Source organism: Poecile atricapillus, chromosome 1 (genome assembly GCF_030490865.1).
Source record: "Poecile atricapillus isolate bPoeAtr1 chromosome 1, bPoeAtr1.hap1, whole genome shotgun sequence".
Taxonomy (NCBI): domain Eukaryota; kingdom Metazoa; phylum Chordata; class Aves; order Passeriformes; family Paridae; genus Poecile; species Poecile atricapillus.
In genome coordinates, this window is record NC_081249.1 from 76,781,070 (window position 1) to 76,795,941 (window position 14,872).

The 14,872-nt window shown below is 34.2% G+C and overlaps 1 protein-coding gene across 1 annotated transcript in view; it reads right to left on the reverse strand.

Annotated features, from left to right (window-relative positions):
- CNTN5 (contactin 5) overlaps window positions 1-14,872 on the reverse strand; it is a 310,963-nt gene that overhangs the window by 149,585 nt on the left and 146,506 nt on the right. Inside the window, exon 6 of the mRNA XM_058846829.1 lies at window positions 7,663-7,866. Within this exon, the coding sequence (XP_058702812.1) occupies window positions 7,663-7,866 (204 nt within the window). The remainder of the gene's footprint in view (window positions 1-7,662; window positions 7,867-14,872) is intronic.

A 14,872-nucleotide genomic window follows, 5' to 3' on the forward strand; every position in this document is an offset into this window, starting at 1 on the left:
TAAGTGTAGAGGAATAAATGTGAAAGAAAAATCACATTTAGCAGAAAAAATGTGTTTAAAGTTTAAACATAACTTTATTCTCACTACTATAAAATCCATATTTTACTCATAATTGATTTCACTAGTTCATCAGTTGAACTGATCTCTGAACTTTGTCTGGAAAACCCTTTCTAGAAATAGTATTACCTTCTTGAAAAATATTATTATTTATAACTATTAAATGTATTGTATGTATGTTATACATACAAATGAGCTTTCTGCCTGTTGTAAACATTGAAAACAACTAAAAGCACGTAATTTTCAACTGAAAACAGCTGTTTTAAGACTGAAATAAAGGGAACCGAGTCCAAATCCTAAAGACACAAAAACAATGAGATAGTCTCAGAATAAGAAATGAGGGAGATATTGGTATATTATTTATTTCTTCAAATTAAAGCCCAAAATTTCTAGTGTACAGATTGAGCTGCAGAGATTTCTGTTTACCTGTGTATGAAGATGTTGAGCAGTAACTATGACCAAGTCTGCAGTCTTTTTCTGTGTAGAAAATTCTTTACCTTTCAACAGTTTCCCACATATTTGTAAAATGGGATCTAAGCTCTCCTTCTAAATCCAGCACATCTGGTATTGGATGAAACCAAAACTTCACCCTTTGGACATTCAGAGATGAGTGAGGACACGTGAGTGGTTTGTATGCAACATTCCAACATCAAGATTTGTGCATATCCAGTTGTCTCTAAACATGAAAACCTGAACATTTTCACTGACTAGGTATGTAGATAATTTTTCTGAGCAGCCATACAAACTGAGCAGTCAAAACTACTGTGATATCCAGAGAGAGTATTTCCCTTGTTTCTGATCAATTAGAACTCTACTGCATGAAATAGTGTTGTTCTAATATTCGTTGCATCTAATTAACTGGAAAAAGCTTCCTAAATAAGATATATTTTTTTTCAAATGAGACTGCTCATATAACCATGTAAAACAAAGAACTGATTATTTCCTCAATATGAAAGACCAAACTAACAGTAAAATTTCTCTGTCATCAGCAACTAGTATTGTTTTAGACTCGGTAGCAACAAATCATTGTTACCTACTTGCTGCTGTCTTAACTTCAAGCAAAACTCTTGCTGTTGACAATCAAATTATTTCGCTACTCCGACAAGAACTCTAAACTGACACGTAATTTTTATTTGAATATTGTGCCATACCATATGACTGCAAAGCAGTCACTGGTGAATTTGCATCTAAGATCCTGAGATGCTAAGATACATACCATTCAGAACCATTCTTCATAATCTGAAACCTTTTACAGCTGTAAAGGTTATTTTCATTATCAATTTACACAAATTTAAATTCAGTCACCAAGAATTAAAATATTACCAACATACTTCGGTCTGAAATCTTAATAGTTATGGTTCAATGCATCACCTTTCCTAATTTAGAGGAAAAATGTTTCCAAGTTCAGTTATTTTGGGCTTTGTATATTGTGTATATGGATCAGTTAACCCTTTGTGCAAGTTTCAAAAATCATGAGGAGGAGTGAAGGAAGAAAACATCAGTGCAGAAGATGTGTAAGACTCTACATAGCTAGAATCTTGAGCTATTTTAGCTAATTTTAAAAAAGTAACCACTGCATTTCCAGCATATAGTGTTTCCATAAACTAATGGGAAGACTTAGCAATTAAAAATCCTCAAGAGGTTACCTTAACAGAGCTCAAAAGTACACTGAATTTAACTCAAACTTTTGCAGGGGAAGAGTTCTTGCTCTACACTGAATCTTGGGACATAATCTTTTCCCAACCTTTCTCTGCTTTCCTCTTGTAATAGCCCCATAGCCCTCTGGGTTCATCCATTTTACATTGTCAGAAGACCACCCCAAGTTATTTTCTCTCTCTACTATTTTAGATTAAATATTTTGCACATAATGCCTTTGAAATGTTGTGTGCTGTTTGAGAGTATTCACCAGCTATTCTTCAATCCCTTCAAAACACTCTGTAAAAGGTTTATTTTATAGGAGCTGTCTATAAAATTCTCTGCCTACCTATAGATTTTCTTGCCGATAGGTAAAAACCATTGCTGCTAACTGGAGCAGACTTTCTAAATTATACATATATAAAAGGTACTCTTTTTGGAATAAAAAAACTTCAAACAAACCAAATAACTGTCCCCCATCTTTTTATATGTATATAATTCTTTCATTTTTTAAAAAATCATAGTAAGACTACCCTGACATTTCTTAATCCTGATTTTCATCGTATTATTTTGACAACACTGCAGGAGGACCTTGGCACAGGAGCAGAACAAAAAAACCAAAAAGTTCAAAATACCTGTAACCCATGCAGGATGTACTTTCAGTAAAGCATAGATTGTGGGAAGACTTTTATTTTCAGTTTTCAGAATGACCGATCATTAAATTACCTCACTACAGTTTTACAGGAGAAACGTATTTTCTACCAGGTAATATTGTAAATATGCTGTCCAGGGACATTGCAATTTTATCAGCCTTCCCCTGGAGCAAACCTTGCATACATTCATGTCTCTGTCTGTGTTATCAATCTTTGTATACCACTAAAAGACAAACTTGATTTTTCCCAGACAGTTTGTCTCTGCTCAAAAAAAAAAAATAAAATCAAAGTAGGATTACTTCAGGTCTGATTCCTGCCCTGAAGTACTGAGTAAGAAGAGTTTCTACAGTTTCTCTACAATTTTTACGGACTTGCACAATTCAAATACAAAATGTTACTGCAAAACCTTGCAAAAGAACCCACATGAAACAGGAAGTCTGTAAGGCTGGAAGCTCCAGAAAACAATTAAGTCACAGCTCGATATTTTGAACCCCTATTAAAATTCAGGTGTACTTTGTTGTGTTCTAGAATTCAGCTCCATATGAATAACCCCATTAGAGGACAAAACCACTAATAAAAGTTGAAAAAAAAAATTTAAAAAAAACCCCAAAAAAGGAAAGCAAAGAATGACAGGTCAAAAGCATTAATGTATATATTTAAGTAATTTTTTAAAAGTTATAGTATCACTTAATTAATAACTGTCAGCATTCTTCAAGGATGCGTACAGCTAAGTCTGTGAAACTGTAAATTTTCTATCTTTATTACCTTATTACACTACACTGGACATTTTTCTTGCTTGATTTCTATTATTTGGTAATTTTCTATGATTTCTTCCAAATTTTTCTTCATGCTGGTAAAGAGATCTTTAGATAACCTAGTGATGTTCAAGCAACATATCCCAGAGTTTAACCTCAAAAAGCACATGCAGATCATATTTCATCATGGAAAATTAGAAATGAACATCCTTAATACCTCAATTACTATATGTTCTATCTTTATGTGAGACTATTAATCACACTGAATTAATCAATAGAATAAGGACAGAAAAAACTCTGTTCACTGGTTCACAGACTGCGAAGACATGCAAAAAATCTGAAAGTAAATCACATGAGAATATGGTCAGACATACTAATCTCTAGAGGTTAAACTAATTTGCTCAAATGAAACAGTAGAAAATATCCTCTCATGTCTGAAATTGTCCAGGTTTAGGGGTTTTTTTGTTTTTTTTTTTTTTTACTCTGAAAACTTCACCATAGCAAGTTAATATGCAGTATTTGCACAGAGCTAAAATGAAGAATTACATAATTGGCTACTGTACAGTAATAATGATAAAGTTAACATATTTTCCAAAGAAATAAAAAAGACAAGAAAGACAAAAAATTAAGAAAAACTGGAATACAAATGTGTGAACTTGAAATAACTGTCTAATGCTCTCAAACATCAAATGTTTATACTCTAGGTTTCTAATTCCTAAATTTAAAATGACTTTCTGTTGTTTTTATGAGTCAAGATAATTTACTGCTCCCAATCAGCATCCAAGCCCATGAAGATACAATTTAACAAATCTGTTTATTATTTTAAACAGTTATCAAATAATTTGTCAAATTTTGTAATACATTAAAAGACAGGTAATGAAATAATGTATATTTTTTTATTTCCTGTTAAAACTTTTTATTTCATCAGAATTTTTAGGTGTTTTTATAACTCAGTTTGAAGTGAAATTGAATTATATGAAATGACTGATTGTCAAGGACATCTGAACAAGTGAGGTATTAATTTTATTCAGAATCCATTGAAGGATTTCTTGATGTTTTTATTTAATTTGCTTCATATCAAGCAGCTAAGCTCCCCTTTGAGACACATCACAGAAGAAATAAAAGATTAATAAAATCCAAGTAAGTTCTTACAATCTTGCAGAGTTTGACAGAATGCCTTAATATTATTTCATTTCTTTCTCATAGATTAATAGAGACCAGTGTTGTCATTGAAGTGCTCTTTGTCATAAGCTGTCTAATCCCCTGGGCATAGGTACTGTATATACATCAAAATCTAAGAATGATGATAAATAAATCAATTAGAGCATTTTGGAGTTAATGATATATATGTTTGGAGAATACAGGCTATATAAATTGCTTTATTTATATAGAGCTATCTGTAAAAGCTGTTTAAAACCACAAGCTCTTCCTGTGGTTTCTAACAAATGTGCTGACTGCTTAGGGTAATGTCAGTTGTGATGCCAACCATTGGAACTCAGAAAGATGCATCATTTTTAAACCTAAGAGAGTATTTGAAAAGTTCAAACCAATTCAAGTAATTTTATGATCAAAAAAATGCTTAAAAAGCCATATTTAAAAACATATAACACAACTTAGCAAACATAGACTCCAGTATATTTTTAGGAAATTTGATGTTTGTTTTAATGCCATTTTTAAATTCTAACTTCCCTCTTGGAATCTATTCCCAGCTGTTTCTTTATTCATAAATTAATTTTCTTTAACTAGTTAGTAGTACTTTTCAGCAGTTACTCTGTATTTCGGCACATAATGAATGAATACTTTAAAAAGGTTGTCATCATCCTTTAATATTTGTCAATGGACAAAGCAATATTACCTAAGGCCATTTGTATGAAAATGAAAAAGTACAGTATGATTTATGGAAATTTTTATTCTGATCCCAAGTAGTTTTTAAAAGGCCCATATGTGGAGAAAGTAGAACCAGACAGATTTCCCAAATAATATGATTTAGCAAACAGAATTTTCCTTAAAATTCTTTTTCCAGGTAGGTTTATGGGGATTGCAAGGTTAAGTAGAAAGCCGAGGTTTCTTCACTGAGAAACTTGCTCAGTCATACAGGAAAGAAAGCAATTTACTAAGAAATACTAAAGAATTCCCTGTCAATAAAGCAGCTTTTCATAAATACCAACAGATTAAGGCATGAAAGCCTTGTGGAAATTCATGTGTGTGAAAAAATGAGTCAGGAAAGTGGGAAACTGTTGAGGAGCTGTTCATCTATGTGAAAACACTTCCCCAATACTCCAGCACAGTTCAGAAGGTTGGATTATCACAGTGGTGTGACAGCCAGCCATGAAACAAAAATTTGCTGGAGGCTGGTATTTACTACCCACTTGACATTTAAAAAAATCTGCAGAGTTTTCCTTCATAGATTTTTTTTTCTTAGCTCAGTGATGTAGACTGCTGCCTTTATCCTTATTTACTCTCTCAATTTCTTACAGTATATTGTGTGTCTATGTACTGTCAGTACAAGATGGATAATTTGCTGAATTTCTGCACAAGATGGAACCAAATAAAAGCATGAAGAAATATCATAAAGAATAAATATATTAAGATATTAATAATAAATATGAAAATAAAATTTTAATTTTTTTTCAGAGTCCAAACAGATTAAAAAGGCAGTCAATGTTTGGGTGTTCTAAATTTGAAAAAAAATAATTTTATCAAAAAAGATGAAGTTCACTATGTTAAACCAGTAAAATTAAACACTTGAAACTCAATAATTAACATTATTAACATTACTAAACCAGCAAAAGAAAATAGGAAGTGATCAATTAAAAGAGCAGCTTTTTGCTGCAGAGGCTACATGCAATGCAGGAGGAAATTAAAATTTTCTACAAAAAACAAACTTTAAGTTAATTTCATTCAAATTGGTGAACACATTTTTAATTTACTCTATTAAACTAAATAATCTGTGTTTAAATCCAGATTTTCTAATGTGTCTGTAGCATAGGACTAGTATTAGCTCAAGAAAAAGCTATAAGCAAGACCAAAGAAAAGTCTCAAAAGTTTCCTCTCTCTTTCTCTCTTTGATTTATGTAGGTATGGATTCACATGTGCTGAATATGCACATAGCTGTGAGGAGCTAGAAAGCATAACTGAATGTGGAACATCTTAGAAAGAAGGAAAACATTGGCCATTTTCTCTCTTTCTTTGGGACATGGCAGCAGAGATTGACACCCAGCTCTCTGCAAGCTCCTTTCAGGCAGTTGTAGAGAGTGATAAGCTCTCCCCTAAGCCTCCTTTTCTCCAGGCTAAACAATCCCAGCTTCCTCAGCTGCTCCTCATCGGATGTGTTTTCTAGACCTCTAGCAGCTTGACCGCCCTTCTCTGGGACTCATTCCAGCACCTCAATATCCTTTTCTCAAGTGAGTGGCCCAGGACACATGAGCTGTGGCCTCAGCAGTGCTGAGTACAGCTCAGCAATCAATCACTGTCCTGCTCCTGCTGGCCACACCACTGCTGATCCAGGCCAGGATGCCACTGGCCTTCTTGGCCACCTGGGCACACCCTGCATCATGCTCAGCTGCTATAGACCAGCACCCCCAGGGCCTTTTCTGTTACGCAGCTTTCCATCCACAGCTCCCTGCCTGTAGCATTGCCTGGGGCTGTTGATCCTTCTTGTAGAGGGGCCTCATATTTGCTATTTTCCAATCAACTGGAACTTTTCTGGATAACCAGGACTGTTGGTAAATAATTAAGAATGACTTGGTGGGCTCTTTCGCCAGCTCCCTCATTACTGTTGGGTGCATCCCATCCAGGCCCATAGACTTGTGGGTATCTAATTGGCATAGCAGATCATTAACCATTCCCTCCTGGGTTATGGGGGTATCACTCAAGGGATCTCCCATCCCTAACTTCCATCTCTGGGAGTTGGATTATCTGAGTGTAACTGGTTTTGGTATTAAAGATTGAGGCAAAGAAGGCACTAAGTATCTCAGACCTTTTGTCATCCTCTTACACTCTGACACATTCTGAACCTGGAAAAGGATGGAGATTCTCCTCAGCCATCTTGCTGTCAGTGTATTCAGGGAAACATTTTGTGTTTTCTTTAACCACAGTGGCCACAACCATGAATGATCTCCTGGCATCCTGCAGCTGGTCTGTATGCCCCATGTGGCAATTGCTAATCCCCCGTGGATGTCTCAGGTGCCCCAGGAGTGTGGCAGTAGCCACTTGGGTTGAGGCAACTGAACTGAGCCCCAAGGAAACAGACAACGCTTGTAAAGGAGAAGTGATTCTCTTTCAGTGATAGAATATCAGAATAGCAAGGTAGAGTAACTGTTCTAAACCAAATACACCAAAAGGTGTCAGTTAGCACCTCAGCCTTCATAGATCTAAATATTCTCACAATGTCTGGATGTTTTAAAAGAAACTGCCTCCATGAACACTTTCCTTTCCCAGTTGCTACAGAAAATGAATACATATGCTGAAAAACAATAAAATCATGGTTCTTAAATTAATTATAGTATTTTTACTTTGGTATTTTTATTCCATGTAATACCCAGAAGTAATGCCTTTCTTACCATCGTTTCTCAGTGTCAGAGGCGTAGGAGGACTCAAAACTCTGGCGTTTGTCACTGTGTTTTTTACCAGGCATATGTAGCTGCCAACATCGGATGTTTGCACCTTGGATATGTAGAGATTGCCTGTCTCCTGAGAGATGAAGCGCCTGCTGTCTTCTGCCACAAAAGATGGGAATTCATTAAATACCCAGCTATAGATGATCTCTAAAAGAGGACAGAAAGAAAATAAGACAAAGTAATTACAGAAACAATACTGTGTCATGTTATTAGATACATTAAATTAACGTTTATTAGCTTTTTTTCAATAATCTATGGGGGAAAAAAGTTAAAAATTTTAAAAACTTTTTATTTGTTTGGTTTAGAATTGAAGAGAAATTTTTTCCTCCCCTTGGGATTTTGAAAATAGCATAAATGTTGAATCCACAAGTTCCTTGTGAAGACAGATTTAGTTCAGGTAAAATAATTAAATTATTCATTAGAGTCAGAAAACAGCAATAAGATATTAGATAAATCCCTTTTCTAGACTTTTAGGTCAAACTGATAATAATATCCAAATAATTATTTTCTCTATTTGTTCAGATTTGCAGGGAAATATATCAAGATGATTCCTACAGAGCTACAGATGACTTCTGCCAGTGTATGTATATGAACAGGTTTCATTCCGAATGACCGTTTTTAAAATAACTAAATTGTAGTAACTATTCAACCTACCTTGTAGATAATATTACTGCCTTGTAGTTCTATCTTTTATGTCTGCTTCATTGAAGAATTTCTTAACCCTTCCTTCATGCAGTTTAAATCCCTATGATCAATGAATAATTCCTTAAACCAAAGCTACCAACTAATCAGTGACTTTTAAAAATAGCAGCCAAATCCAGTCCCTTGGTTCTTATTTTTATCCCATGAATCATCTATTCTATTTACCTGAACATTATATACTTTTCCCTTTATACTCAAAATAATTAGTTGAGAAAAAAAAGTTATTTCCTATTATTCTGTATGAGATTATATCATGATTTAATTTAGATTCATCTATGTCTCAACATTAGAAGTATTACTAAAGTTAATGAGATTCTGATTTAGCAGGATGTTCCTTGCAGGGAATTATTCATGTGGAGTTTCACCATCTCCAACTTTAAAGCCTTAACCCTATCTATTCTTCTTTACATGTTGTTCTCCTCTTGAACTTATCTTCCATTGTTTCATTCTTTCTTCACAATTTAAAAAAAAAAATATTTATCACTACTTAAACTGGCACATTTGCTGTAAGGTTATTTGTTCTGCAATCTCCCCCCTGTATAGCCTTCAAAAACCTGACTTCAAAATGAGAAAAGCCAAAGCTAGTCCAGGAATGTAAAGTCCCTACTACTGTTCCAGGATGCAAACTGCTCCACTGATATAACAAATTCTAAGCTTTTAGACTGAAATTTCTTGGTGACTACTTAGCTTAAGCAGCAATAGAAAGACAGCAATTTCAAGTATGTCAGTCTGGCTCTCTCATACTTTCATCCTGACGACAGTCAAAATGTTTTCTTGATAGAAAGTTAGTTTGAGGATGAAAGGGCCAAGGGGGTGAGAGGACAGACCTCAACATTTAATTTTTTCTATGTGTTTTTCTTCTAATGATTGGAGAGGAACTGGTACAGCTGTTCTTGTTAGAAAAAGTGTGAAATATATCACATCCTAGCCAAGTGTACACTTTGACTATAACAATATAGAGAGCATTAGAAATTCCAATGGATTTATCCTTTCTATCCTTATGTTCTATTGTCCCCTGACACCGTGGTGAGAAAGGAACAGAGAAGCACAATGACTGCTTTTTCATCCAGTATAAGCAAACAGTGCATATAGTCTTTTAAAGATGCAGTACCTTCTGAATCAATTTTTGGTAAGTTTACTCTAGTTTTGAAATCAGATGAAAATTCTCTCCTAAAAATCTGATGGTGTCAATACAAAAACTCTGTGTTAAAGGACTGAACATACTTAGCTAACATGAGTGGAAGACTGCCTCAAAATCTCAAAATGAGGAATTAAACTGCACACATGGACCTTTTGCTAAAATATTTTTTAGATTTATTAATAATTTTGGTGGCTACACAGGACTCTAAGGAATTAAAGTCTCCCAGAGAGTTCTCTGAGTGTTCAGATTTTCCTTCCTCTTCTATTTCAGGCAAAATACCAATTATACCCCAAATATGTCTCTGAAAATTTTGTTTCCACAGTTTGCCATAATGCTTTAGCTGGCAAAAAATGATTCATGGCAGTATAAAATTCTACACAGTGGTGATGAATACACAAGTTCAAGGAAGATACATAGGCTTTAACTGAAGACCTGTTACCAACTCAAATAGAAAGCAATCAGTGGCACTAATTGCTCTGGTTTAAAAGTAGTTCAAACCAAATGCAAAACAGTTATCAGTGTGGGTTCATTGGCAGTTCACACAGAAGGGAACTTTCTCCATTTGTAGCCTAAGCCACTTACAATTAATTATTCATTTATTAATTATAATTAATACTAAAGAACAGATTTCAGGCAATAAATTTTTGTGCCTCTAAGGAAATAAAATACTTAGTCTTTGCTGGTGCTGAATCCAGGGGGATACTGTCATTTGTCACTTTCTTAATTATTTTTTGCTGTTAAAAATGGCATGATGGATGAATGTGTACTGGTATAGGGTACTAAGAAAAAAAAGTAACAGAACTCCTGCCAAATCTGAAATTCAAAGCATTTATGCTATAAAACTGTAGTTAATGTTTTGGGGTTATGGGGTGTTTTTTTGTACACACCTACAGCATCTATATTCCAGCCAGGAGCCCAAAGTGTGAAGTCTAGAAAAAAGTGTCAGTAGTTCACTTCTTGATTCTTGTCAGCCCATTGACATAGAAAAAATTACTCCTACTTTTCATTTCTAAAAAGCAAAACCCCAAGAATACACTCTAAAGTACCTGAAGAATGCTCAGATCTGGAATTAATTTAGAATTTTTGATCTCCTTTGCAGATGAAAAGCCCCTTAGACACTTCATGATTTTTTTTCTCCTGTTAGACCTAGTTGTTGAGTTCTGCAGATACTTAAATAAAATTTTGAGGGTCATGTCCATACACTATGCATAGGCTTCAGTGGAAATATCTCAGGAAAATGTTGCAGACCAGTCAGAAGCAACCACAGCTGGCTTGGGATCTGGGGACCCTGCAGTTTCTAGCTGACAGAAATAGATGGATGATCTTGTAAAAGTGATTTTACAAAAGGGTGTTCACAGAATGACTGTAATTAAGGGAAAATGGGTGTACCTTGACATTGATCCATTGTGCAAATATCTCACACTTCTAAATTTGAAACCCTAGAAGAGGATGAAACATGCATCGCTGTTCACATTCTTGGACTCTGACTGTTTCTACTTTGTATGCCAGCAAAATTACAAGTTAGAGTGTGTAAAAACCACAGTTGCTTGCAAAGGCTGGCCAAGTACAAAACCTGGGAGTTCGTTTCATTTTGTTGGTTTGTTTTTCTAATGGCAATATTAAGCATAAGCCAATATTCAAATGATTGCAAAAATATTAAAAAATCCCCTAACTAATAAAAAGACAAACATGGAGAATCAACATTTAAAACTAGCTGTCTCTCTGTAGACATGTCTGTAATCTATAGTACATGCACAGTAAAATATTCTGAAACAACAGTGAATGTAGTTACATGTCACAAGTCCCACAGGAGTTCAGCCCAAGAGCACATGTAAGAAAGAAAGGCATTTAAATATTGTCTGAAGTCCTACTCTTACAAAATAGTAAACTTCTGAGTGAACTTTCAGGATTTCAGAAGAAGCCCAAGACCAAACAGAAGACAAGAAGTTTATTTGTTCACAGTTCACTGCAGTTTTTGCTAAAGTTCAACCCTGAATTTTCCTATAACGGTTTATGTTAAAAGATTTTAGAACCAGTGTCATTTGGCAAAGCACAAATACAACTGCCATTGCTTTATTTTTTAATTGGATATTGAACTCCAGAGATACTTCTCAAGCCTGACAGATAAATAACAATAACCTTTGAGAAATTTTTAAGCTAAAAGTCAGTTCTACCAAAACCAAAATAAACCAAACCAGAAATTTAAAATCTGAAAGTAATTACTTTATGTATGGACCTTATGAAGTCATCTGCTTTTGGGAAAAACTTTGTAAATCGTTTTTCCGTGCTGTACAAAATTTGCTTTCAATAGGGAAAGAATAAATTTAAGACACAAGAGAAAACTAAACACTGCAGTAAACAGAAGCTTGAAAGTTTTTTTAAGAATGTGAGCTGAGTTTATTTTTTATTTTTATGCCCATCTATTTTATTTTCCATGTGACACCAATGAAAAAATGGCAAAGAGGATGCATATCCGTTCCTGGAAATTACAATTGACTGCCAACACAAAAAGAAGTTTTCCACAGATACTTTGCATCAACATAGACAGAAACAGAGAATAAAAAAAGATAAAGAAATTACATATTATAGAACAATTATAAATTGACATTTGTGTCATGGGCTGAAAAACTCTTCTGCTGCTAAATTCTCTTGTACATAAAGTCTTGGTGTAAAAGTTATATAAGTCATTTTGGTAACTGCAAATATGATAGTTCCTTTTATGAATGACCAACCTTGTTTACAGAAGAATGTCTCTAAGGAAATATTTATCATTTTTTTCCTAAGATTATTTGGAAAGCCTTCCTAGTGTCAAGTTTGTTTCTGTATTTTGTTAAGCACTTTTTACTAGGCTATATAGGTGAAAATCTAGCTCATTTGATGATGAAATAGTAAGAAGAGTTCATCTATTTCCTGATGGAATGAATTTATAGTTTGAAATCTTGCTTACTATAATTTCTTAAATTATTTTTGTAGTTCTATTTTCTCTGTTAAACAACACTAATTCCTAAACTGTCACAATGTGATGTACTTCCCTTAATGGATGAAGCTGGAATACTGACATATCAGCATTTTCCTTAGTGCTTTCGGGTATTCTGATGCAGAAAATGTCAGTACTATGGTAATGGAAAAGTATTTTCTGTCACTGTGGGTCAGTATGAAATAATGCTTGAAGTATAGTAAAGAGAGCTGTGCTGAAGCATTCAGATAACACCAAATATTCACTTCTGTTTGTTACTGCCTGAATGTCTCCCAGATTTGCTTCAGGGTTTTTCTCTTAAGAAATTGCTCCATTCATCCTTTTAGCATGAGGTTTGTGGACACCTTTTCACCACTCCTGCCGGCTAAGTGGTATTTTGGGTGCAAGTGAAGACTTAACAAGAAGGTTGTCATATGAACTCTATTAAGGTCACTGAAAACCTGTGTCCATAGCACAGCTAAATTTTGCCTATTCAAGGGCAAAGCATGCAAAACACCCATCCCATAATTTCACTTCCATGGAGTTATGATGTTTTTACAAGAAATAACTCCAGTTTTAGTCTTCTTTTTGTAATTCAGTGGGAGATTCTATTGGAAAAATTTGTTTCTCTTCCTCCATTTAGGATTTGCTTTGATTACTCTAATTCCACAAGATGGCAGTACTTGATGAATAAATGGTACTGATGCCTGATGACAGCCAGAATCTGAGCTAATCTGGAAATTTTTGTAAATCTGAAAAAGTTTTTATTGCTATTATTTAATCGATAAGTAAAACAGCAAAAAATACACTCAACATTACAGGCCAAATTTACTATACATAGCTATAAACCATGAAATTTGCAAGATGATTTTGCTTTAGCATTTAGGACTATTCTGTTTAAATGAAATAAACTGTAAGGAAGAATATAGGCCTACATCTCCCCTTTCAAAAATATAAAGCCTAATTTTATATTAAGGCCAGCTTTGAACATTTTCCTCACAATTGCTGTTTGGATATTCTGTATACTATCTACAGAATAAGGGTGCAATATGCAGTCCCCACTAATGATGGGGAACACTTCACACTAAGAGGGAAAGAGGTTTCTTTTTAGCTAAAATGAATGATAACGAGTTGTTCCTCCAGCCTCCCACCGCAACCAGATAAATAATTGTGGTGCATTTATTTGTGCTGCTATGGTTTATTATCAGTGCTCATTAATCAGCCAATAAAATATTTAATGAACATAATTTATTTGTTCCATTGTAACACACCCACATAGATCAAACAGATATTGACAATTTATCTGTTATACATGAAATTGCTTATTTCCTTCTGTGGGGGCTCTGTATCACTTATCTGAAACACAGTTCTACCAGTCACATCTTTGTCTTTTTTCAGATTCAATTACAGTGATAGGTCTCCAAATATTTTCTTTCTTATACCCACTCACACAGCTAATAACTAAAAATATTCTAGAAAAGGTAAATGTACTGTCAGGATTCATCTTGTTCTGGAGAATGTAAATATTATATTGTTGTTACCAGCATAGGCAGTGAATGTAGTCTAATTTGTACTTTAATATGTATGAAATGTAGCCAGTCATTGAAGCATATAAAGACTGAGGAAATGTATTTCTCATGCATAAAGTCTATAAAGAGACCACGTAGCATGCAACAAAAAATACAGCTTTGAAAAGATACTGGATTATCATGTGTATTTGATTGTCATTGGTATGATTTTCATAATAAAAAAGAAACCTCTTCCAGAATGTGTTAAAATACTGTTATCAAAATGACACGCTTCAGACCTTTCTTTTGTCCTCAGGCAAGACCAAATATTCTCAAGCCCACTCTTAAAGAATATCCAGTGATTTATATTCTTAAATTTAGGTCTACACAATAACCTATTTATTTGTCTGGATAATTAGTTTTCCTTAATATTTGCCTATCATTTTTTTAAATACTGTTTATTGCCTATACCAAATACCATATTGGAAGTACTGAAAACACATTACTAGAAAGTAATATTAAACTTTTACAGTACAGTGGAATACCATAACCCCTGTGCATATCAAACTTCTGTTTGCAAGGCTGGATCAGCCAAATCTCTTCAACTTTTCTTCAGAAGTCCTGATTTTTAATCGTTTGCTTAATTTTATTATTTTCATTTCTACTGCTTTTCTGCATCTTATAATGTAGGACCCAAAGCAGGACATCAACACTACTGAATAGTGGAACAACAGTCACTCCTACTCCACAGGTAGCAGTTCCCTTAAAATGTCCTAGAATTCTGCTACTAAATTACCCATCCTGCTGTGTATTCTGTTATTTTTTGTAATTGCTTTTTTCTAAGGA